Genomic DNA, 25,843 nt, shown 5'->3' with positions numbered 1-25,843 from the left:
AGGATGCATACCTGGTCTTTCTGGGTAGGTGGGTTGGTTGCTATTGGAGCTTATTACGCCCACTAAGTTTTTCCTGACTAGTCATGAGTTATGCTAATCTACAAGAATATCAAATAGTTTTTGTATTGAGAAATAGACATATATTGCATCTAACATTATCTTGTCCATCACACATTGTGTTAAGGATGTATATGCAAATTTGTCACTTGCACATGACTGGCTGAAATTTCATCAGAAACAAACTAAATTGAATTGGGATTTTTAAAAATTCATTCTCGGGATGTGGGTTTCGCTGGCACGGGCAGCACTTATTGTCTATCCCTCGTTGCCCTCTGGTGGTGGTTGTACCACTGCCTCTGACGTACTCTAATAGTCCCCCCCCCCCCCCCTTCCCCTTATTTGGCAGTTGAATGTCTGGTAAATGGTGAGGGCTCTGATGGTAATACCATTGAATGTCATGGGGAGGTGTTTGGACTCTCGCTCTCTCATTGGAGATCATTGCCTGGCACTTGTACATAGGCACAGGAGTAGGCCATTCAGCCCCTTGAGCCTGTTCTGCCATTCAATTAGATCATGGCTGATCTGTATCTTAACTCCATCTACCTGCCTTGGTTCTTTTAACTAACCCTTAATACCCTTAGCTAACTCAAATCTATCAATCTCCATTTTGAAATTTTCAATTGCCCTAGCTGCAACACATTTTTGTGGCAGAGTGCCAGATTTCCACGACCCTTTTATGTGAAGTGCTTCCTGACATCATCCCTGAACAGCCTAGCTCTAATTTTAAGACTACCCCACCTTGTTCTGGATTGCCCCACAAGAGGAAATAGTTTCTTTCCATCTACCCTACCCTATCAAAACCTTTAATTATCTTAAATACCTCCATAGGCACAGGAGTAGGCCATTCAGCCCCTTGAGCTTGTTCTGCCATTCAATGAGATCATGGCTGATCTGTGACCTAACTCCATATCCCTGCCTTTGGCTCATAACTTTGTTAACCAAAAAGGTACAAAGGGATATCAATCTTCGATTTAAAATTAACAATTGGTCTAGCATCAATTACCATTTGTGGAAGTGTTCCAAACTTCTGCCACCCTTTTGTGTGTAGAAGTGTTTCCTAATTTCACTCGAAAGGTTTGGCTCTAATTTTTAGACTATGTCCTAGGACCAAGATGATTGGCCTTCAACAATCACAACCATCTTCCTTTGTGCTAGTTATGACCCCAGCCATTGGTTTTCCATTTGGTCCCCATTGACTTCAGTTTTACTAGGGCTTCTTGGTGCCACACAGTCAAATGCTACCTTGATGTCGAGGGTAGTCACTCTCCTCACCTGTGGAATTCAGCTCTTTTGTCCATGTTTGGATGAAATCTGGAGCCGAGTGGTCCTGACTGAACCCAAACTGAGCATCGGTGAGCAGGTTATTGATTAAGTATTGCTTGATAGCACTGTTAATGACTTCCATCAATTTACTGATGGGGTGCTTGTCCTGCTTTTTCTGGACAGGACATATCAGAACAATTTTCCATATTGTTTGGTAGATGCCAGCATGTACCTCTGCATAAGACTCTAGAATGTTTTGATTGATAGCAAGACTGGCCATTCACCGAGCATTCCAGCACTTGTGCTTGGTAAGCCTGCCACACCACCGGAAAATAACTGACTAGGAAACCATTTTTCAGAAATAACTGGAATTTTTTGTATCCAAAATCAGAACACTATATAAAGTGTGAAGTCCAGCATTTTCTGAAGTTAATTTGAAAGCAAAAGTTGTCATATGGTAGCTTAACTCTTGCAAATAGCCGGCAAGTGTAGTAACCGCTAATTCCAGATACAGCAGCGGAGAAAACTGGCCAGCATGGTAGCAGGTCTTTACATTCTGTAATGTACACATATGGTTGCAGTAGCTGCCTTAGTTTATTATAATCAGTCATATACCAAGCAAATTCCACAAGGACAGTATCTGGAAGGATTATTCAAGTTTGGGTGGACAGTCTAAAAGTCCTGATTTTAAACATGGAAGGTTTTTTTGCTATTGGCAGGGATTGTTGTGGAGATCTTTGGTAAATAAGACAAAAGATGAAAATTAATTGAATTTGTCAATTTCTATATTCACTCTAAACCCTGCACCATAAACAGATGGCCAGTAAAGGTAAAGAACTGCTCCAAATGGTGACAGATTTATTGATGTATGGTGTCTGAAGGAACAAATTTATTATCTATCTACTTAGTGGATAAACAAAGTAAATGGAAAAGTGTGTGTGTGTTTTCGTTCTACATTGGCTGCATAACTTGCTAATCTTCAAGCCTTCCACTAAACTTTTTCACCCAGAGTGTGCTTGGAATCTGGAACTCGCTGCCTGAAAGGGTGGTAGAGGCAGGAACACTCACGACATTCAAGAAGCATTTAGATGAGCACTTGAAACGCCATAGCATACAAGGCTATGGGATTAGAATAGATAGGGCTTGATGGCCAGCACAGACACGATGGGCCAAAGGGCCTCTTTCTGTGCTGTATGATTCTGACTCTTAATAATTCAGCCCACCCTGTAACCATGTCTCCATGTCAGACTCTGCTCTCAGTAACTGCTAGGGTCAGGTTTGTGAGAGAGCTGTCCTCTTGCAAATATTTCTGGCTGCACCTTGCTGTTGCTAAGGTAGGTATGGTTGTGTTCTTGTTTGAAACTGGCCTGTCTTGAATGGTCCACTCTGCACTGTAGGAAAATGTCCGTTGCATGCACTGGTGTTCTGCCAGGCATGTGCAACTGCAAGAGAAAAGTAATTTCTATGACCTAGAAGAGTGCAGCTGAAGTATATTGTTGGTCTCTGAATGTATTGCCACCCTTTGTCAACTGAAGTTATAAATTTATTTTCCAAAAGCAATTTAGTGCTGAACTGATAACATGCATCTGGTTCAGTGCATCCTACAAAACTGAAGTTATTCAACACTTGAGCTCATAAAAGGCACATCTATATGCAATTAGTCACTACAACAAAATGTTACAACAAAGAATTTAAGAAACCTAATGTAATTCTAGAAGTTCAGATAGCACAGCAATAATGAATCCATTGTGCTTTTATATTCTGCTTGATTTGCTCGCTGTGGTTTTAGAATAGTGTCCTCAGCCACTGCTTGGATTAAATTCAGTCACTGTCACTCATGTAATGTGCATCTCTTGTGTGTTTATTAATGTCCAGGAAAACACTCCTGTCATGAGATACAGTAGATGGGCTCTCTTTGAAATTCATTGAGAAGTAGCTTGGTAATGGAGCTTTTATGCACTCCCAGCTGCTCAGGTCAATATGCTGGATGTGCCTCAAGTGCCAACCAGGTTATGCTTTCCATGCAACCTCCAGCCCTCAAAAGCAGAACACCTCGTATGCAAGCAGTATGTGATCAGATAAAACCTACCTCATGCCAATCCATAAATCTGAACAATTGGTGTGTTCTGTGTGTAGCCAGTAATGCCGAGCTTGTACTAGTTACTTTGTGGTGTGATTGTCAGCTCAAGGATATGAACTCCGCAGTAATATAACAGCAACCATGTCGATGGATTGTGAGCCAATGTATTGGCTCCTTCTGTTATGTTGGAATTGATGTAAAGTTGCTATGCTGTCAATCTAACACCTTGTGCAAGTGACCCAATCAGGAGTGTAAAAGAACAGGCAGCTTGGTACTCGGAGTTCTGTATTGCACTTAGCTGTTTTATGCCCTACGTCAAACTAGTATTTTGATGGTAAATTCATCCTGTTGTACTCCACAGTAGTGGTTGGAAAATGGCTGTGTTAAACCGTTGTGGATAAAATGACTGCCATCCAGTGAGTCAACTCTAAACAATTTGTTTGCTATTTTCAGTGTTTTCCCTTTTTTTAAATAACAATTGCATCATCTAGTAGTCCAGAGGCAATCGTTCCTCCTGTTTTCTTTTCTTTTGCATTTTTCCTCCTCCCTTCACACCCCCAACCCCCCCCCCCCCCCCCCCCCCAAAAAGGCAATGACTGATGCTGAAGTATGGTTCCACCAACACTGGCAGCCTTCCAATACCTCACTCATGTGGCCATTATCTGTGAGGATAGATGGTGAATGTTGGCGTTCTATTCAACCATGGAGTGCATTGAAGTGGAGACATGCCTTAAATCAACATTCACATACTTGTACTGTTTTAGTAGAGGTCACTGGAGGGTGATCAGGAGTGGGAACCTAATCTGCTTGTTTCTCTCTTTCTTTGCTCCTTTCCCTAGCCTGGGGACACCGAGGTCAGTTATAGCATCCCCTGCTCCTGCCTCTGCTGAGATCCGTGTGCTCTGGCCACTTGGTACTACACTGGGTAGTGCATTTACTCAAAGCAGTTTAGGGTTTTTTTTAAAGATTGTGAAAATAATTTTACTTCACTTGGTCTCTGGTGGCAAACTGTACATGGTTAAGTTTGTATGATTTTTTTTTTTGTCACTTAACTGATACTACAGCCAACAAATGGCATGACCTGGATTATCCAAAGCTTTGGAATGTTTGATCCGGTGTGTGGGGGGGGGGGGGGGGGTGGTGTAAATTAACATTGACTGCATTCTTGGCACACAGCAACCAACCAGGGATCCATGGGCATCAGAAATGCAGGAATCCAATTTTTGTCCCCTGCCCTCTTGGTCAAGGGGACCATGTTGAGGTGACTAACCTTTGTCTTTTTTTTGTTCTAATTTAGAAGATAGCGAGTAAAAGAGACTAGTTTATGAGCAAGAAGTTTACTTAATACGCCAAAGAAGAAAGAACTTTTATTTGCCACTTTTCATGACCCCAGTCTCAACACTTCACAGCCAATGAAGTACTTTTGAAGTCTAGCCACTGTTGTAATGTAGAGAATGGGTCTGCTGTGTAGTGGGCAGTTCTAAAAACACCCCTTTGCTGCTCGGGACTGGAATTGGAAAGACACTTGCTTTTCTTGGGGTGTAATAATACAAAATATGTTCATACCTACAGTCATCTACTGACAACCAAACACTACACAGGGAAACCCAACAGTCTTTGTAGCTGGTTTCAACTATGGCAGAGATTAGTGTAGCATTTATCAAATATAGCATTCTTAAAGATAAAGCTTTTAAAAATGTTTTCCTTTCCTCTCATGAAACCATTAACTGCTCGTTGGGGTAGAAAAGTCACCCACTCCGGATTGGATGCATCGTCCTAGATTACTGGGGAAAGTAAGGGTTGAATTGCAGAGGCTTTGGCCACAATATTCCAAATTGGATAGGCACTTGAGGGGAAATAAACTTGCAGGGCTAGAGGGGATAGAGCGGGGGAATGGGACTGACTGGATTGCTCTACAGAGAGCCGGGATGGGCCGAATGGCCTCCTTCTGTGCCATAATGACTGACTCCTTTTGAGATATGGGGGTGGTGCCAGAGGACTGGAGGATTGCAAATGTTACACCCCTGTTTTTAAAAAGAAAAAAGGGGAGAGGGATTAAACCCGGCAACTAATGCCAGTCAGCCTAACGTCTGGTGGGGAAACTTTGGGGGGAATTTTCCGGCGCGATCGGTGGTCGAGTAGGAAAGTGTTTTTCTTTGACAGCGGGTTGGGAACCCGCCACCACGCGCCTTTTCCAAATATCAGGTCTGCCTGCACTGAGCAGATCAGGCACGCAGCAGCGAGGGAGGCAATTCGAGTCATTATGACCTTGTTAACAGAGGATTAACAACAATTTTGAGCTCCCCTTTAGAATTTACCAGCTCGCCAATGGGGTCCACGCTGCTCGGGGATCATGTCTGTTAAGCTGGGCGGGAGTTGAATGGCCATGGAATCTGCTCATTACTTGACAGCTTGAAATGTACTATAAAAGCTCCCCTCTCTCTGTTTATTTTCCAAGCTCAGAAGCTGTTGCTTTCTGCATTTGGAAGACTGATTTAAGCTTTATGCAGGTTGCAAGTGTTTGGAGCAAACTCTCTATCCAGTGTCACCTCATGGGAACAACCTCTCACCACTGACGTTGCTCCTGTCATCTCAAGTTCACCAGCCATCTATTCCGTCGGCATGGGTAGGGTTTATACTTTCTCACCTTCGCCCTCAGAATCTGACAACAATCAGCCACGTCACCAGCAGCACCAACAACCACGCCAACTTTTTCCGCAATCACCTGATGCTGCACAGGACCGAGGGCATCAGCACCCGACCACATTGCTGCCAGGGATGGCCTCACCATGGCTACATTTACTTGGTGCTGAACACCCTGGTTGCCACATGATACTACAGGTTGGCACCACCCCACACCAACAAAAAAGTATCCCTACAATACCCAAGCCATTCCTTTCACACTCATCACCATTGTGGGGGGTACCATTGTCTCGCCATTCATTGCAACTCACTAAGCCACTTCCAAAGGTGCACACAAATCTGTCCAAGAATGCAAAGTGTTGAAAATAAAGATTTCCATGTTTGACAGCACATTAACAAACTTCACATGAACATTGGCTAAAACACACAAGTGCCTACCCTTGTGTGTTAGTTGGTATGATTGGACTAGGATGAGGGCGAGTGTGAGGGGTAGCTAGTGAGATGGAGAAGTGATGATGTAGCTAGAGAGGGAGGGTGGAGGTGCAAGGTAAGTTGGTGAGAGTAGGATGTGCAGGAGTAGGGTAGGGAAGGCAGAGTGATGGGGATGTGATGAGTGACACAGTAGGATGAAGTTGAGTGTGGCTTTGCAGTAACGTTTTGTGATCTACTGAGATCATTGAAAGGTTTGCGCCAATGCAATCTGGTCCTCCTGACCACATCCCTGCTTGTGTCCTCCTGTGCAACCAGGCTGCATTGGTCTCCTGGGGAGGTGTCTTCCACCCATGGGAAGGGAAGAGAACCTCGAAGCATATGGAGGGAGTCATGGAAGAGCCTGGGTGCAGCCATGCACCTCAATGCTTTAGCACACTGCGCAAATGTCAAAGTAAATTTGTGCATGGTCCCTTTAAGGAAACCGGCTGGTAACGTGCCATCAAATGACTTCCTCCGCCCCACTTCCTTCAGTTGGACCGGGAAATGTGCTGGGCGGGCGAAATTCCTTCTACAGAGCGGGCTGGAGCCAGCAGCGGGGTCAGGACCTGCCACCGACATCGCCTGCCAAGGTAAGGAAAATTGCAGCCTTTTGAGTCAACAATCCGGGACAAAAGGAATTGCCATTTGGAGAAGTATGGGCTAATAAATGAAAGACAGCACTGATTTATTAAAGGCAAATAGTGTTTGAAATGAGCAGACATATGGCAGATGAAATTTAACAGAAGTATGAAGTGATACATTTTGATAGGAGGAATGAGAGGCAATATAAACTAAATGATACAATTTTAAAGGGGGTGCAGGAACACAGACCTGGGGGTGTATGTACACAGATCTTTGAAGGTAGCAGGACAAGTTGAGAAGGCTGTTAAAAACCATACGAGATCCTTGGCTTCATTAATAGAGGAATAGAGTACAAAAGCAAGGAAGTTATGCTAAAACTTTATAAAACACTGGTTAGGCCTCAGCTGGAGTATTGTTAAATTCTGGCCGCTACACTTTTTAGGAAGGTTGTCAGGGCCTTGGCGAGGTACCAGGGATGAGGGACTACAGTTATGTGGAGAGATTGGAGAAGCTGGGGTTGTTTACCTTGAAGCAGAGAAGGTTAAGAGGAGATTTGATAGATGCACAAAATCATGAGTGGCTTTGATAGAGTAAATAAGGAGAAACAGTTTCCAGTGGCAAAAGGGTCAGGAACCAGAGGGCATGAATTTAAAGTGATTGGCAAAAGAACCAGAAGTGACCTGAGGCAACATTTTTTTACACAGGGAGTTGTTGTGATCTGGAATGCACTGCCTAAAAGAATGGTGGAAGCAGATTCAATAGTCACTTTCAAAAGGGAATTGGATAAATACTTTGGGGGGAGGGGAAATTGCAGGGCTATGGGGAAAAGCAGGGGAGTGGGACTAATTGGATAGCTCTACCAAAGAGCCAGCACAGGCATGATGGGCTGAATAGCCTCCTTTTTGTTCTTTATCATTTTATTGTTCCAAGAGAAATGCAGGGAACAGCACCAACCACTGTACATGGCTGCCTTTAATCTCAAAGGCCTTCGACACTGTCAACCGTGAGGGATTGTGGAGTGTCCTCCTCAAATTCGGCTGCCCTCAAAAGTTTGTCACTATCCTCTGCCTGCTTCGCGACGACATGCAAGCCGTGATCCTGACCAACAGTTCCACCACAGACCCAATTCACGTACGAACCGGGGTCAAGCAAGACTGTGTCATCGCACCAACGCTCTTCTCAATCTTCCTTGCTGCAATGCTCCACCTCACCCTCCATAAGCTCCCCACTGGAGTGGAGCTAATTTACAGAACAAACGGGAAACTGTTCAACCTCCGTCACCTCCAGTCCAGATCCAAGGTCGTCTCATCGAATTACAGTATGCAGACGACGCTTGCGTCTGCGCTCACTGAGGTCAAACTCCAAACCATCGTAAACACCTTCACCGAAGCATACGAGAGCATAGGCCTTGCACTAAACATCCGTAAGACAAAGGTCCTCTACCAACCTGCCCCTGCCACACAGTGCTGCCCCCCCCGATTATCAAAATCCACGACAAGGCCTTGGACAACATGGACCACTTTCCATACCTCGGGAGCCTACTGTCAACAAGGGCAGACGTCAACGACTAAGTCCAACACCGCCTTCAGTGTGCCAGTGCAGCCTTCGGTCGCCTGAGGAAGAGTGTGTTTGAAGACCAGGACTTCAAACCTGGCACTAAGCTCATGGTCTATAGGGCAGCAGTGATACCTGCCCTGCTGTATGCCTCACAGACATGGATCATGTACAGCAGGCACCTCAAAGCACTGGAGAGGTACCACCAATGCTGCCTCTGCAAGATCCTGCAAATCCATTGGCAGGATAGGTGCACAAACGTCAGTGTTCTTGCTCAGGCCAACATCCCCAGCATCGAAGCTCTGAGTCAATCAGCTCCGATGGACGGGTCACATTGTCCGCATGCCCGATACGAGACTTCCAAAACAAGCGCTCTACTCTGAGCTCCGGCACAACAAGAGAGCCCAGGTGGGCCGAGGAAACGCTTCAAGGACATCCTCAAGGCCTCCTTGAAAACGTGTAACATCTGCACTGACACCTGGGAATCCCTGGCCCAAGACCGCACAAAGTGGAGGTGAAGCATCCGGGAAGGTGCCGAACACCTCGTCTCTTCGCCGGGAGCAAGCGGAAGCCAAGCGCAGGCAGCGCAAGGAGTGCACGTCAACCGAAGCGCCCCACCCACCCGCCCCTTCAACCACCGTCTGCTCCACCTGTGACAGACTGTAGGTCCCGCATTGGACTCATCAGTCACCTGAGAACTCCTTTTTAATGTGGCAGCAAGTCATCCTCGGTTCCAAGGGACTGCCGAAGAAGGTGATGATTCCAATAGGTGCTGCCACCCTGCCCAAGTGGACATTAATCATTTTCCAAGTGATGTTTCCAAAAATACTGTCTTAGAATTTTTTTTTGGTCTCGTTATCATAATGTGAACCAAATTAGTATTCTGCTTTTTAAGTATTTAAGAGAACTTGTTCTGTCTACTTATTGTCTGAATTTTGAATCTAGCCAAAACCGATGGGATGAAATCTCTGTCGCATTCAAACTTTTGGACAATTGCAAGCTTAATTTCTAGTGAACACAGATCCATAACCTAAATTCGGTCTCCCTTAGAGGCTGTAAAGATCGCTGGTCATGGAAATAGAAAAAATCACATTGGTGCAGTCGGGAGTGTTATTTTGGGGTTGGGATTATTGCATTCTGGGGTTAGTTTACAGTACACTGGTAAGTCAGTGTTGGGATATTTTACTTCTGGCTGAAATTGTATCCAATCTTGCAGTGTTTAGTGCTGACACTAGACCAAGAAATTGGGAAAACCATTCCATATCTCTGCAATGTTGATACTTAACCTGACTGCAAAAACTGCCCAATTAAAAGAGCGGTCTAAATTTCGATGTTGTATTTCCAAAAATGTAATCATGAAGGAAAGGCTTGTCCTTACCTAGGGTATTGACTAGTACATGTAGAAAGAAAAGAAAATGTTCTTTTGACTTTTATAGGCTCATTCCTAAGAGAGGATTTAGTACGTGATTTAAGATTTTATTTTTTTTAAGAGGCACCATCACACATTTGATTGTGTTGCCATTGGAAATGTAGCTGATCAGCTATCCTGTACAGTATGTATATTAAGCCTGCAAGATGCTGGAGTGCAAGAGGAGGCTACAGTATAGGTATGAACAGAAATGCCTGGAGCAACTGTCAAACGTGAACTTCAGAGGAAAGTTTCAGCATGTCCTTTGAGTTCAAGAATGCTGCAGAAACAGGTGGTGTCTGACAAAGGCAATAATTATCTTTCATCTTGATGGATGTAGGTTTAATCTTCTTCTTACATGGTAGCCAAAGCCTTCAACTCGGGTAGTGTTAGCCGAGCAGATGGGATCTTCATGTGGTTTGCATGCCATGGAGAATGCCCCAGACAGCTTTTTATGCACCTATTTGATTTATATAACACTTAAGGGTGCTAATGGTACCTCTGGTGTCTTGTTGTGGATGATGGCCGTAACACACGCAGCTATTTATTACGCCACAGGAACACTTGCATCTTGTCAGTACCATAGTCCCTTTTCTTCATTCAGAAATGTTGACTTATTTATTAAGAAACAATTGTGTAGTAACTGCAAGCACTAGTGCTTTATTTTTATCTGCAAATTTACAGTTCTTAAATGTCAAACTTGCCGCTAGAGAAATGGTTTAATTTGATGTAATACATTATTTAAAAACTATTAAATGAACCTTTTAGCTACATTATCATGACTTATCAATGTTAAAAATGCTTGCGCTTTAGACAAACTTACAGGTGTTTTCATGGGTTAGCGTTAGATGGTGGCATTGCTCACCGATCATGGAATATCTTGGTAATGGTCCAAGTCTGAATCTTGGTATACATTTAAACTTCATGTTGGGTACCTTGTTTTTTATACTGCCTGGAATTGCATTTAAACTTTTGCTTTAAAAGAAAGAAAATTCCATTGTGAATGAATTTGTTGATGCAACTTTTGAAACTGGAGATTCTGACTTGCAACCCAGAAATTCCAGGTGACATATGGTCTTTAAAACTTTTGACAGCAGCATGCTCATGATGGATGTTGGACAGCAGTGACTTCAGTTGCAGTTTGTGTGCATCGGAAAAATATACCCATTAACTAGGCTAGAATTTATTCCCGAACACAAGGAACAGTCATCTGGTACAGGATGTAATAACTTTGGAAATATTAAGTTACTGATGCTTCTAAACCTACACAAACAGCAGCACTCTGTGACCAGCATGGGAATGCAAGGCTTGACAATTTGTCAATGTCTGTTCATATCCATAGGTAGCAAGTGTGCAGAATCTGTGTGGTTGCAAAGTTTAACTGTCCAAATTAGAAAGATTTGATAAAATATCATGTTCTATCTGCCTGTTCAGGCAGGTGGAGTGAATCTTTTAAATTAAATGAACTTGGTTCATCTGCAGTGTAGTGAACTGTGATTCATTTTGTAAATTTCACATTCAACACCCCTCATTGTATAAATGCAGTGATATTAGTGTTGCTCAAACGCCAATGTATTCTAATCAAATTCTTCTCTGCTTTTTAACCAAGGATTTAACCTCCTTGTCAGTTTAATTATATTGCACATGATAGAGTTAATGCCCCATTGGAATAGCAAAGAAAGGAATTTGTTATGAGCCAGTTAAAAGTTTGTACAATAACATTGTTCAGTTATTTCCAGGCGTAAAATGTTATTTTACATTTAAAGTTGGAGTTAGAAAAATAATTCAAATCTCAGTTTTTCTCTCTCGTATCTGAATCTGCAAAACTCTATTTTCTGTATTCTGCAGAGCCAGCTGTTCTAAAAATGTGAGTGCGCAGCCCAGAGTAATGCTCTCCAGTGTCCTTCCTGTCTGTTTGATAAGGTGGGGGAAAGGTCTTTGTATTTCTAGCTGCTGCTTGTTTTTGGCAGCAAAGTGGAGATCAGGATGTCATCGTTCTGATGAAAGTTCATCGACCTGAAACGTTGGCTCTGTTTCTCTCTCCACAGATGCTGCCTGACCTGCTGAGTGTTTCCAACATTTTCTGTTTATTTCAGATTCCCAACATCTGCAGGATCTTTACTTTTGTTTTATGTTACCATTGGTATTGCACGCTGACTCGCCAGTGTGCTGTATCACCACTGTAGTTCCACTTCAAATGCTTGCACAGATTTATGTCAAGTTGGGGGAAAAGCCTTGAATTACAAAATATATGCTACATATTTGTAGATGTAACTCCTGTCTGGTATAATGATCACGCTCTGACATGTGCAAACTGAGCTGATTATAGCTTTCAGTTCATTGTGATGAGCAGAAGGGGAAAAAATTTGGTGAAGGCTCATTTGTACCATGTAATGAAGCTGGAACAAAGGCTGGAGAGTCGCTGAAAGAATTGCAAACTATCTGCTCTAGGTTAAGAATGGAAGGCTGTCCAAAAAAATTGCGAGATCTCAATGAGTGACCTGAGCGGCAGGCTTTATTTCTGGATTGAATGTTCATGTATGGAACAAAAAGTGTGTGTGTGTGTGGTGTGTGTGGTGTGATAAAGGCACCATTTGGTACACTCTGAAAAGCTGTAGAGATCAGAAGGTGGTAGGTGACATTTCTGGTCTGCTGTGTTAGCTGATCTTGGGGAGGACAGCAATTGAAGGTGTTCCACTTGGCCTCCAAGGGAGGTAAAAATCAGGCAGGGTACCTGCTCCTGATTGCTATCCAGTGATTTCCCCCACTACTAATTGTACTGTATGGATATCTCATTAAGCAGGGGTCAAGCTCAGCTATGGTACCTCCACAGTTTAATATTCTTCCAGTATTTGCTAGATTCACACATGAAGAATGACCAGTTGGGCAAGATACTGGAGGGGTGCCCAATGCAAAGGCACCATACTTCAGTAATGAGTCAGCATTTTAGAAAAGTGGAGAAGCTTTGGGTGGGGTAGGAGTGGCGAAGCTAAATTGCAAGTATTCTGATCTGGTTTGTTTATACACTGAACCTGACTGGTACTTTCTATGTGAAAACATATTTTTCTCTCCTTGTATGTGTTACATACAGGCATGGCAAAGGGTATTTGTCCTGCATACTGGCAGGAACTCATACTGCAACATTTCAGTGGTAGGGTATGTTGCCATCTGTAATTACCTATAAAAATTCTCATTTGTGGCTGGGTTTCCCTTGGATGACACCATGCAGAAATTAGGTGGTACTCTTTCCTGCTTTCCCCCCACCCCACAGAGGAAAAATACCATCGCCCATGGTTGCTTTTGCATGCCATATATGGAGTATGTCATTGGTGGTGATCTGGGAACCAGTCTCCAACCTTTTCCCCTCTGTAGGGAGAGCTGCATTGTGCAAGAGACTCGGGGGGGAAAAAGCAACCTTGTGTACTTATAAAGTAGGTGATACTGGTGCTGGGGAATCTCCAATGTTGAGATCGAGCATGCCCAGTTCAGGTCTTGGAGCATGAGCAAAGCACCCTCTACACTGTCCAACAGTGTCTTAACCCATAGCTCTGAAGAGCACCACCTTCTGCATTATGGTTATTTTTTGCAATTTGCCAGTCACCAATGACCTTTGCTAGAGAAGATTGAGAGGAGATTTGATAGATGTTCAAAATCATGAGGTGGTCTGAACTGGGTAGATAGAGAGAAACTGTTCCTGTTGGAAGAAGGGTTGAGAACCAGAGGACACCGATGTAAGGTAATTGGCAAAAGAACCAAAGGCAGCGTAGGAAAAAACTTTTTTACACAGCGAGTGGTTAAGACCTGGAATGCACTGCCTGAACGGATGGTGGAGGCAGACTCGATCTTATCTTTCAAAAGGGAGTTGAATAAGTGTCTGAAGGAAAAGAAAATTGCAGGGCTGTGGGGAAAGGGCAGGGGAGTGGGACCAGCTGAGAGTCTGCACGGGCTCGACAGGCCGAATGGCCGCCTTCCGTGCTGTAACCATTCTATGATTCGGCGAGTTTTGCATCAAATTGTGTAGAATTGCTGACGCTTGGTAGTTTTGTAGTATAGACCCACACCTGCTCTGAATTGGATTGAAACACAAACTAATTTCACGCAGGACTTTAACATCCATCCAAGAGAGAAGACTTTCATCTCATCAGTATCGCTGGGTTCATATATAGGTGCTAAACATGAAAATGTGCTTTCATTTTACAGCCTTTTTTATTTGCGAGTGTAGAACTATTTGTGAGGAGTTTGGGGCCTGGAACCCATTTGTTACTGAGCTGGTGCAGCTTTTTTCAGTGGGATCTTCCATTTCTCTTGAGGCCATTTGTTTCTCTGTTGGGTGGGCATGGACTGGGAAACTGGAGTCAGGCTGGTTTTGGTGTTGATGCTTGTGAGTTGGTGAGATTGCAGCTTGTTTTTCCTGCCCAAAAGGTGTATGCTGTGCATGGAGGTTTGGGGAGCCCCTGGAAAAGCTGTTCTGTAGTCCTCCCCTTCCTCTTCCCATCACCGTCCGTCTGTCTGTCTCGTTGCTCTCCCCTTTTCTGTTTCCCAAGGAACCATGCATTCCAGAGAGAAGCTAAGAGCTTTCTTATACTTTTTTAGTTATTTGGGGGTATCCTTATAACTTGGTAAATTAAGAGGGGCAAAGAGTTGAAAATGTGTGCCAAAGTACACCGGATTGATGGGGATTTTTGCTGTTCATGTGAAAATCGGCCAACAAATTCAGGGGATTCAGAGATATGCTGGTTGATTTACAATGTCACGGCATCTCATTCTTGGGCTCCCTTTTACAACTTGCTGGATTTGCACATAATTGCCCATTAAACCCGCTGCAGAGAGCAAAGGTGTCTCTCTTCTCTCCTCTCTCCCCTCTCCCCCCTCTCTCCCTCCCTCTTCCCCCCTCTCTCATATTCCCCTGTTTTTTAATCCTTAGATCTCATTGGTTAAGGAGATACACTATTGGTCTCAGTTCATTCAGGTCCCAGATGTCTTGTTGCCATCGCCGTTATCAGCTTGCATTCCAGCAAATTACAGCACAAAATTGTTTGCGCTGAAGGGTACTGAAAAATTTAGTCTAATAGGGCATGCCCTGCTCCAGCCAGATCCGGCCTGTTGTATTTTTAATCCTCCTTATTAATGTCCTTTTTATAATGTTTTATTGCATCAGTTTCTCTGCTTTATCTGAGTTTACATTTTTTTTGGAGGGGGGAGTGGGAGTTTACATTGGAAGTGTGTGTATTTAGACCCTCCTTGCCAATTGCACATTAATCCAAACATCATCTGCTGCCAAAGTCGTTATTTTTGGTATACGTAGTTTATGTTTGACCCCTTTTCCTATAACTGATTTTATTTGAGTATTTTATTCAGTTGCATTTTATCACAAGATTTCTTTTTGTATTATTTGCAGCTGGATGGGTGGGCTTGAAGATGAGAAGCAGAAGACAGATGTGCACTACAGATCCCTTGGAGGAGAAGGGAATTTCAACTGGAGATTTGTTTTCCCATTTGAGTACCTCCCAGCTGAGCAGCTGAGTGTTGTATCCAAGAAGGTGGGTTTCTGAATGAGCAAGCAATCGTTCATGGCACCGAAGGCCATAAATGTTGTCTGAAACTCTTCAGGCAGCTCTTAAATCCTACAGGTTATCTTGCTAAACGGTTAATAACATCTTTGCCATGTAGAACATGAAATGTAGGAGACGCAATCGGCATGTGATGGGGAGGGCTGAGAGTCCAAGTCTGACTCGAGACAGAAGCTTGTTTTAACTTTCTGCCAGCCCTGTTCAGTGGAGGGCAAAGTCAAACCCATGAACTTAACACATGTTCTCTGGAATGTTCAGGTTCAAGTGCAGTAATTGCAGAGTGCTGCTATCCCCACAGGGCAGTTTCATTGGCTTGCAACCAGTCCTCCTTTTGGAAAAGAAGTTCCCATAGGGAGGTCTATTGTCCACTGCCCTGCACCATTTCCTCTTGTTTGTAAGTGTACATTCTTTCTATTCATGCTAACAGCCATGTGAGTGTAACCCTTGCTGTGAGCAGTTGTTTATGCAGTGTTCTGTGGGAATACTATTGCATGGAGAAATGTATTCCATGGTTGGGGCTAGCAGGGGTCATATCTCGCTGACCTCTTCCTTTCTTTGGACCTAAAAATGCATCATTAGAGTGACCTTGTAGCCTCTATACTTTTGTACTCATGTCAGCTTTCTTCCCAGCTCCCTCTAATTTGAATCTGTACAGCTGGTTGTGTGTTTTTAAACCAGGTGTTTAGGGTTAGGGTGTGCACTCCATATTAGCAAAAACCATTTTCAAATCGTTTTACTGCAGCATTTACAAATGTAGGAAAATATTAGTACATCTGACAGAATTAAGTTGCCTGCTTCAATAAAATAGTTTCAACAAATCAACACTGCTAATATTTTTGAACAATTCTACAGTTCCCTCCACCCTTTCAGACAGTATAAGCCATCACAGATGGCTTCACGTAAAAGGTGAAGGGAAGAAGATTAATGTGCAACGGATCATCCATGTTGGCTTTACTTTTTTTGTTCCAGGAAAATTTTTGGAGCCTTGACAAAACAGAGTTCAGAACCCCTCCGAAACTAATCATTCAAATCTGGGACAATGATAAATTTTCTATGGACGACTATTTGGGTATGGAATTCCAGTCCGTTTATCTATTTCTGCTTAACCTGTTGTGGCTAAACTGAAGTGATGCCTTCATTGTCTCTCTTCTAATGCAGCAACAAATAGGTTGTCAAAGTTTTTTTCCAAAGAGAATTTTTTTTTGGTGCAGGAATTAATTGCTGGTTTATATGTCTTGTATTCAACAATTGAATGCTATTATGGTGATTGTTTGACAGGTATATGTCTGTTTTAAATTTGTGAATGTAACTTCCAATGGGTATTCTGACATGTTTCTGCCAGTTGAACTCTGGTAATGGGTGTAACTATTGTTTATTCCTAATGTTGAACACTTATTGATTTACAGTTTTTAACTGAGTTCATGCCACTGCTAAAGTCCACAGCAAATCCATAAAATACTGCTTTTGGAGTGGTGGTGGTGGTAATAAAACCAACTTCAAAATAGCTTTAACTGTGAGTCACTGTTAAAGGAAAGATGACTTGCATTTATGTGGCATCTTTAACAACCTCCGGACATTCCCTTTGCAGCCAATGAAGTAGTTTTGAAATATAGCCACTGTTGAAATGTAGGGAAACGCAACAACCAATTTGTGCACTGCAAGGTCCCACAAACTGTTATGAGACAATGACCAGATAATTTGTCTTAGGTTTTTTCCTGTTGGACTTTTAACTGCAATTGGTGGAAACCTTTTTTAGATAGCCATCCTTTTAAGATAGTTGCATGCAGTGTAAAAAGGGACAGTCTTTGGTCTATGCAGTCCCAAAGGGCTCAATACTTAGGGTGGTCCATGCAAATTATTCCATAACCATGGAAACATTGATTTTATAGGTGTTCCCTGAAGCTCCATGGCACACACTTAATGTGGCTCAAAGGTTAATGTTTGGGCACATCTGACCCAAGGTACAAGGAGGGGCAAATACAGTCAGTCAAATAAATTAGAACTGTGGTTAGCACTGTTGCCTCACAGCGCCAGGGACCCAGGTTCAAATCCGGCCTCGGGTGACTGTCTGTGTGGAGTTTGCACATTCTCCCCGTGTTTGCGTGGGTTTTCTCCGGGTGCTCCGGTTTCCTCCCACAGTCCAAAGATGTGCGGGTTAGGTTGATTGGCTATGATAAAAATTGACCCTTAGTGTTAGGGGGATTAAATACGTGGGGTTACGGGGATAGGGTGGGATATGTGTTGGTGTAGGGGTTACGGGGAATCGGGTGGGATATGTGTCGGTGCAGGCTCGATGGGCCGAAATGGCCTCTATCTGCACTGTGGGGTATCTGTAATCTGATCTGTGAACACAAGAATAGAATGGCTATAAGCAGGAAATGGTCAGGGGTGTGCCAACAACATGACCATGTGGGCCAGACTAGGAAGGACTTTGGGTGAGTGAGGCAGCAGCGGAGCAGAACACCAGGCGGGCAGACAGTGGTCAAAAAAATAACTGACCATCTCAGATGTTGCTTGGGGCAATACGGGCCGAGGCAAGATTGCACCAGGAGCACAGACCAACTCGAGCCCCAGACATCTGAGAGGTTAGGCCTCAGTGCAAAATTGATAAAATTCCAACAAGTGTTGGAAGGTTTTATGGGTTAATGTAAATATGTTTTTGTAAATTATTTAACTTTTAAATGTTTTATGTTTAGAAAATTGTAGTTGGCACCAGTGTGTAGTCTTTAGGCTGAAGAAACAAAATGGCAGCTGACAAATTTTGAAAAACTTTTATGCAATTATAGTTATTGGTAAGTTTTGTGAACTGTTCATGAATTCATTGTGTTCATACATACTTGGTAAGCTTAGTTTGAGCATTCCTTAAGACCCTCTACTTCCTCTTGAGTGGTGGTGAAATGGAAGGTTTATTTATGCACTTTTCCCATGTTTGATTTGGTATATTGCCTACCTGTTGTAGTTTGCTGTTTTATGAAGGATGGTGGCGGCTCTAATTTGAGTCAATCAAATGCAAATATCTCAAATTTGCATAAATATGGGTGTGATACCTGCAGTGGTTAGACAAAGCACGTGCTAGATAAATTCTTAAATAGGTGTACCAGCAGAGCTCCTGTAACAGTGCTCATGGTGAATTGGAGAATACACATTTCTAACCATAAGGCAGTTATCCCATGCAACATGGTGTCAGTACACTGATTTATGGTGACCACATGACACATTGAGAGCTGCATGGTATTATGGGGTTTTTAGCTGCATTTTGGGCATCAAATTCCACTAGTTAGTCCACTTTTCTGTGAAGACAATAAATGAGTGACCTTGATTTATTATTGAATGTACCTGTGCCAATGTATTTAATTTTTATATTTTGCCTTTTTCATTAATTTTAAAGCTAAAGATGCACAAATATTGGGGCTTCACTGAGACATGGCAAAACTATGGAGCAGGGGTGTGGGAGTACTGGGGATAAAGCTACAGGAGTGTGCCAGCACTGGGAATGGGGAGTCCCAGGATGTGACAACACCTGAGCTTACTAGGCTCTATGGAGGGGAGGGGTAAGATTCTAAAATCTTAGAACTGGGGGGCAGGGATCCCAGTTGCTGGTAATGGGGCAGGTTTTGTGATCTAGCCAAAGTTTGGGGGTGTCGGTCAGACTCATGCCATATTTATAAAATAGCAACAAATCCACACAATTGTTTCCATTTTAAAATAGGCTAGGCATTGTCTACTAATTTCTTACCTTGATAATCTAACCTGTCCCCAACGGTGGGAACCAGGGAATTTCAAGCGTCTGCCAAACTAGAGAAACTTGCATCTTATTGACCTCTGGATGTGTCTATTTAGACCACTTTCCGGGGATTCGATAACGGGTTGTCTGAACGAAACGGGCTAAGCATCGCTCCATTTTAGTATCTGTTCTCCTGATCCCAGATTACCCATGAGCAGTGTGATGGGAGATCGATACTAAATTCCTCAACTCCTTGCACCATTTCTGTGAAGCCTCTTATCATAATTTGCAGGTAACTCCATAAACTATTCCCATTTATTGGGACTCGACATGTAAACACAACTGAGCTTTAGAGCTTTTACATCCCCATTCATGACTTCGTCAAGGAGTACTTGATTCCATCATGCAAGCCAAGACTTCAGAGGCCCTTTTAATTTAACTTTTAGTTTATGAATAAAGCCATTATTTTAAATTCTTGTAAGTTTTATTTGATCATTCATTCAATTGTATTAATTGCCAAGTCTCTCTTTGCAACCTAAACTGTTTTTGTATTGTGTAAGACCCGTGCCAGTGGCATTGGCTTTCAGCATGTTATCTTGAGCCAAGTGGGAAGAGTCCCAGCTATATCAGTGGCACAAGCACCCCTCCAACTTCCACCAATGAGCCAGACTGGCTGGTCAAAGGATTGATACTGTTCCAATTTCCATTTGTTATTTTGCAGCAAACTTGACCTCCAAGATGTCATTTGTCACACACCATCTCAAGGAAAGTAGGCCCTTTTTGAACATAGAAAGATAGAAGATAGGAGCAGGAGTAGGCCATTCAGCCCCTCAAGCCTGCTCTGCCATTTAATGTGATCATGGCTGATCATCCAAATTCAGTACCCTGTCCCTGCTTTCTCCCCAGATCCCTTGATCCATTTAGCCTTAAATATATCTAACTCCTTCTTGAATATATTTAATTAATTGGCCTCAACTGCCTTCTGTGGTAGAGAATTCCACAGGTTCACCACTCTCTGGGTGAAGAAAGTCCTCCATGTCTGTCCTAAATGGCTTACCCCTTCTCTTTTTAGACTGATCCCTGGGTCTGGACTCCCCCGCCATCAGGAACATCCTTCCTGCATCTAGTCTGTCTAGTCCTGTTAGAATTTTATAAGTTTCAATGAGATCCCCTCTCATCTAAACTCCAGCGAATATAAGCCCAATCGACCCAATCTCTCCTCATACGTCATTCCTGCCATCCCAGGTATCAGTCTGGTGAATCTTCGCTGCACTCCCTCCATGGCAAGAACATCCTTCCTCAGATAAGGCATCCAAAACTGCACACAATACTTGAGGTGTGGTCTCACCAAGGCCCTGTACAACTGCAGCAAGACATCCTTGCTCCTGTACTCGAATCCTCTTGCTATGAAGGCCTACACCAGTTGCCGCCTTAACCGCCTGCTGCACCTGCATGCTTACCTTCAGCGACTGGTGCACAAGGACACCCAGGTCTTGTTGCACTTCCCCCTTCTCCCAATCTATTGCCGTTCAGATAATCTGTCTTCCTGTTTTTGCCACCGAAGTGGTTAACCTCGCATTTATCCACATTGGGCAGATGTAGTATAATCACCCAACCTGCCCAAATCATACTGGAGTTTCTCTGCATCCTCCTCACAGCGCACACACCCACCCAGCTTTGTGTCGTCTGCAAACTTGGAGATATTACATCTAGTTCCCTCGTCTAGATCATTAATATATATTGTGAATAGCTGGGGTCCTAGCACTGATCCCTGCAGTACCCCACTAGTCACTGCCTGCCACTCGGAAAAAGACCAGTTTATTCCAACTCTTTGCTTCCTGTCTGCCAACCAGTTCTCTATCCAAGTCAGTACCTTACCCCCAATCCCATGTGCTTTAACTTTACGCGCTAATCTCTTATGCGGGACCTTATCGAAAGCCTTCTGAAAGTCCAAGTACACCACATCCACTGGTTCTCCCTTATCTATTCTACCAGTTACATCCTCAAAAAATTCCAGTAGATTAGTCAAGCATGATTTACCTTTTGTAAATCCATGTTGACTTTGTCCGATCCTGTCATTGTTTTCCAAGTGCTCTGCTGTTACATCTTTTATAATGGACTCTAGCATTTTCCCCACTACCGATGTCAGGCTTACCGGCCTATAATTCCCTGTTTCCTCTCCCACCTTTTTTTTTGAATAGTGGGGTTACATTAGCTACCCTCCAATTCATGGGAACTGTTCGAGTCTATAGAATTTTGGAAGATGACCAGCAATGCATCTACTATTTCTAGGGCCACTTTCTTAAGTACCCTAGGATGTAGATTCAGGCCCTGGGGATTTATCTGCCTTCAATCCCATCAATTTCCCTAATGCCATTTCCCTACAAATACTGATTTCATTCAGTTCCTCCCTCTCATCAGACCCTATGTTCCCTGACATCTCTGGGAGGTTATTTGTGTCCTCCTTTGTGAAGACAGAACCGAAGTACAGGTAGACTGTCCTTTATCCGAACTTCCGAAAACCTTTTTTTTTTTATTTAAAAAAAAAAAAAAAAAAGTTTTTTCGTTCAGCGTAAGTCGTGCGCACGACATGACCAGAGTGGCGCCCGACTTACGCTGAGCAGGGCAGAGGGTCAGAGTTCCCTCCTGGGTAGGAGATTGCAGGCCGAGCCGGGCAGTGTGAAGGAGATACTGGGAGAGTGAACCCAACAATACAACTGCCCGTCCAATAGCTGCAGCGGCCCATCCGATATTCTTTTCTCCCCTCCCCTCCCCACCCGACCCGACCCCCGACCCGTCCGATATTCTTTTCTCCGCCCGACCCCGACCCCCGACAAATTTCCCAGTCTTATAATAATACCTTCTGAAATCTGAAAAATTCTGAGAACCGAAACTCAGCTGGTCCCAAGGCTTTCGGATAAGGGATAGTGTACCTGTATGTATTTAATTGGTCTGCCATTTCTTTGTTCCCCATTATAAATTCCCCTGATTCTGACTGCAAGGGACCTACGCTTGACTTCACCAATCGTTTTCTTTTCACATATCTATAGAAGCTTTTACAGTCAGTTTTTATGTTCCCTGCAAGTTTACTCTCATTCTATTTTCCCCCTCTTAATTAATCCCTTTGTCCTCCTTTGTTGAATCCTAAACTGCTCCCAATCCTCAAGTTTGCTGCTTTTTCTGGCCAATTTATATGCCCTCTCCTTGGATCTTATGCTATCCCTAATTTCCCTTGTTAGCCACGGTTGAGTCACTTTTTTTTTATTTTATTTTTATGCCAAACGGGGATGAACAAATTCTGTAGTTCATCCATGCGACCTTTAAATGTTTGCCATTGCCTATCCACCATCAAACCTGTTCCCCAATCCATCCTAGCCAACTCGTGCCTCATACCATCGTAGTTTCCTTTATTTAAATTCAGGACCCTAGTCTCTGAGTCAAATACGTCACTCTCCATCTTAATGAAGAATTCGATCATATGGTCGCTCTGCCCCAAGGGGCCTCGCACAACAAGATTGCTAATTAATCCTTTCTCATTACATAATACCCAGTTTAAGATGGCCTGATCTCTAGTTGGTTCCTCGACATATTGGTCCAGGAAACCATCCGGTATACACTCCAGGAATTCCTCCTCCACAGTATTGTTACTAATTTGGTTAGCCCAATCTATATGTAGATTAAAGTCACCCATGATGACTGCTGTGCCCTTATTGCGCGCGTGTCTAATTTCAAATTTAATGCCATCCCCAACCTCAACATTACTGGTTGGGGGTCTGTATACAACTCCCACCAATGTTTTCTGCTCCTTGGTATTTCTCTGCTTTACCCATACAGATTCCACATCGGAGCTAATATCCTTCCTTACTATTGTTAATCTCTTTCACTAGCAATGCTACCCCACCTCCTTTTTGCCTGTCTTTGCTGGATGTTGAATTCCCAGCCTTGGTCACCCTGAAGCCATGTTTCCGTAATCCCAATTATATCATATCCATTTACATCTATTTGCGCAGCTAGTTCATCCACCTTCTTACGAATACTCCACGCATTAAGACACAAAGCCTTCAGGCTTGTTTTTTTAACACTCTTAGACCCTTTAGAATTATTATTACTGTGGCCATGTTTGATTTAAACCCTTGATTTCTCTAACTGCCACTTTTGCTTTCCTCCTTCCTGTCTTTTGGTTCTATCCTTGCTTCCCTTTCCTCTGTCTCCCTGCACAGGTTCCCAACCCCCTCCCCAACAGCACTAGCAAACACTCCCCCTAGGACATTGGTCCCAGTGCTGCCCAGGTGCAAACCGTCCAGTTTGTACTGGTCCCACCTTCCCCAGAACCGATTCCAATGTCCCAGGAATTTGAATCCCTCCCCCTTGTACCATTCCTCTAGCCACATATTCATCTGAAATATCCTTCTATTTCTACTGACTAGCACATGGCACAGGTAGCAATCCTGAGCTTACTACCTTTTTGAGGTCCTATTTTTTAATTTACCTCCTAACTCCCTATATTCAGCTTTTAGGACCTCCTCCTGCTTTTTAACCTATATCATTGGTACCTATATGCACCACGACAACTGGCTGTTCACCCTCCCCCTCCAGAATGCCCTGCAGCCACTCAGACATCCTTGACCCTTGCACCAGGGAGGCAACATACCATCCTGGAGTCTCATTTGCTGCCGCAGAAACGCCTATCTATTCCCCTTGCAATAGAATCCCCTATCACTATAGCCCTCCCGCTCTTTTTCTTCCCGTCCTGTGCAGCAGAACCACCCATGGTGCCAGGAAGTTGGCTGCTGCTGCCTTCCCCCGATAAGCCATCTCCCTCAACAATATCCAAAGTGGTATATCTGTTTGAGAGGGAGATGGCCACAGGGGACCCCTGCACTACCTGCCTGCGCCTACTATTCTGCCTGGTGGTCACCCATTCCCTTCCTGCCTGTGCAGCCTTTACCTGCGGTATGCCCAACTCCCTAAACGTGCTATCCACGATGTCCTCCGCATCGCGAATGCTCCAGTATGTATCCATTTGCAGCTCCAGCGCCGCAATGCAGTAGCTGCAGCTGGATATACTTCCCGCACACATGGTCATCAAGGACACAGGAAGTGTCCGATTTCCCACATAGCACAGGAGGAGTATGCCACGGCGCCGCTAATGAGTTTGAATTTGAGCCCCTGCTGGGCAAACAGCAGGTAGCAGGAACTCCTGAGTATCATGTGGGCAGCACAAATTGTTAAGATGTGAGTGCATTGCCACCATTCTTCTGACGGCATGTACCCCATCCAACAGTGGCTCTACCAGTTAGAGGTGATGAGCTTCTGCACCACATGCGCAGCTTCCCGTTGCTGTCGATTCTGTCCCTGGTATAAAATGAGCCAGTTTAGCAGAACAGAAACTGGACCACTTCCATGGGCAGGGATAAAGTTTCTCGCTACTGTACTAAAACCGGCATTTATATGGCAAGCGGTTGATGAAAATGATTGTGACGGTAAAAGGAGCATGACTGATGCAACCCTTACTGTCTTCTGCCTTCCACCCTAGCTATGATTCAACATTTAGAACCTCGCCATGACTTGGGTTCTCTTAGTGTAGCTATAAAAAATGAAAATAGCTTTTTCGTTGCACCAAGATGAATAGTTTTGTTGCCACCTTTTCCTTTGGTAGGCAATCTTGCTAACACCTGGTTGCATTGATCTGCCTTCAACATCTGGATTTTTCAGTTCCAAAAATGATTTATCGATTCTGGGTCCAGTAGTTTTTGTTCATTAAAAGTGCATTTTTTTCTTGGTTTTATAAATATTCCATATGACATTATCATGCAGGATTGATGTCATTACATTTTGTGCATAGCTATAATGAGGTTGTAAGAGCTGAAGGTGGTGACATGACCATTTCCTCAGCATCTCCAGGCTATCTAACAATTTATCATTAGGATATAAGCAAGTCATTGAGATTAGAGATGATCCTTGAATGCGTTTCATGTCGCACATACTTCGAAACTGTTACTGAGGCAAACTGTTGAAGGTGTTATTTTAAAAAAAATTTTGTTCCCATTTTTAAAACCACTAATAGTATTGAGCAATGTTGAGATTATTCGTGTAGCTGTAATTGTATCCATTTTCCATTTTAGGAAGAATTTTGTTTTTCAGCTAATCCTCTTGGCCCTCATTGTTTCAGGGAATTGGTCTCCCTGTATAGTAATTTCCTTAAAATGTCAGCTTGGACACTGACCTAAATACTGTACATCAGTAGTAATGCCACACAGATGTTGAGCAGCTTTATTAATGAAATATTAACCTTCTATGTTAAGATGTATTCAATGATTTTAACAAGTTTTTAAAAACCTCTGCTCTGACTTTCCTCTCCATCCTGTTTTCTAATATACTTAACTGTGTATTTCTCCAATTATTTAAATGTTTTCTAACTTTAATTTCAAAAAATAATTTTTAGAGTTCTCGGTCTTCTCCATCCTCCTGCTGTGGCACTGACCTAC

At 43.4% G+C, this 25,843-nt stretch overlaps 1 protein-coding gene across 1 annotated transcript in view; it reads left to right on the top strand.

Moving 5' to 3' along the window:
* Positions 1-25,843, top strand: part of LOC147113559 (myoferlin-like) — a 246,066-nt gene that overhangs the window by 198,408 nt on the left and 21,815 nt on the right. The window contains exons 50-51 of the mRNA XM_085996135.1: positions 15,460-15,601; positions 16,601-16,700. Of these exons, the coding sequence (XP_085852261.1) occupies positions 15,460-15,601; positions 16,601-16,700 (242 nt within the window). The remainder of the gene's footprint in view (positions 1-15,459; positions 15,602-16,600; positions 16,701-25,843) is intronic.

The sequence above is a fragment of the Somniosus microcephalus genome, chromosome 8 (genome assembly GCF_052327205.1).
Source record: "Somniosus microcephalus isolate GS21.2 chromosome 8, FLI_Smic_1.0, whole genome shotgun sequence".
Lineage (NCBI taxonomy): Eukaryota > Metazoa > Chordata > Chondrichthyes > Squaliformes > Somniosidae > Somniosus > Somniosus microcephalus.
Note: the sequence above shows the minus strand (reverse complement) of the source record. Positions and strands in the feature narration are given on the sequence as shown.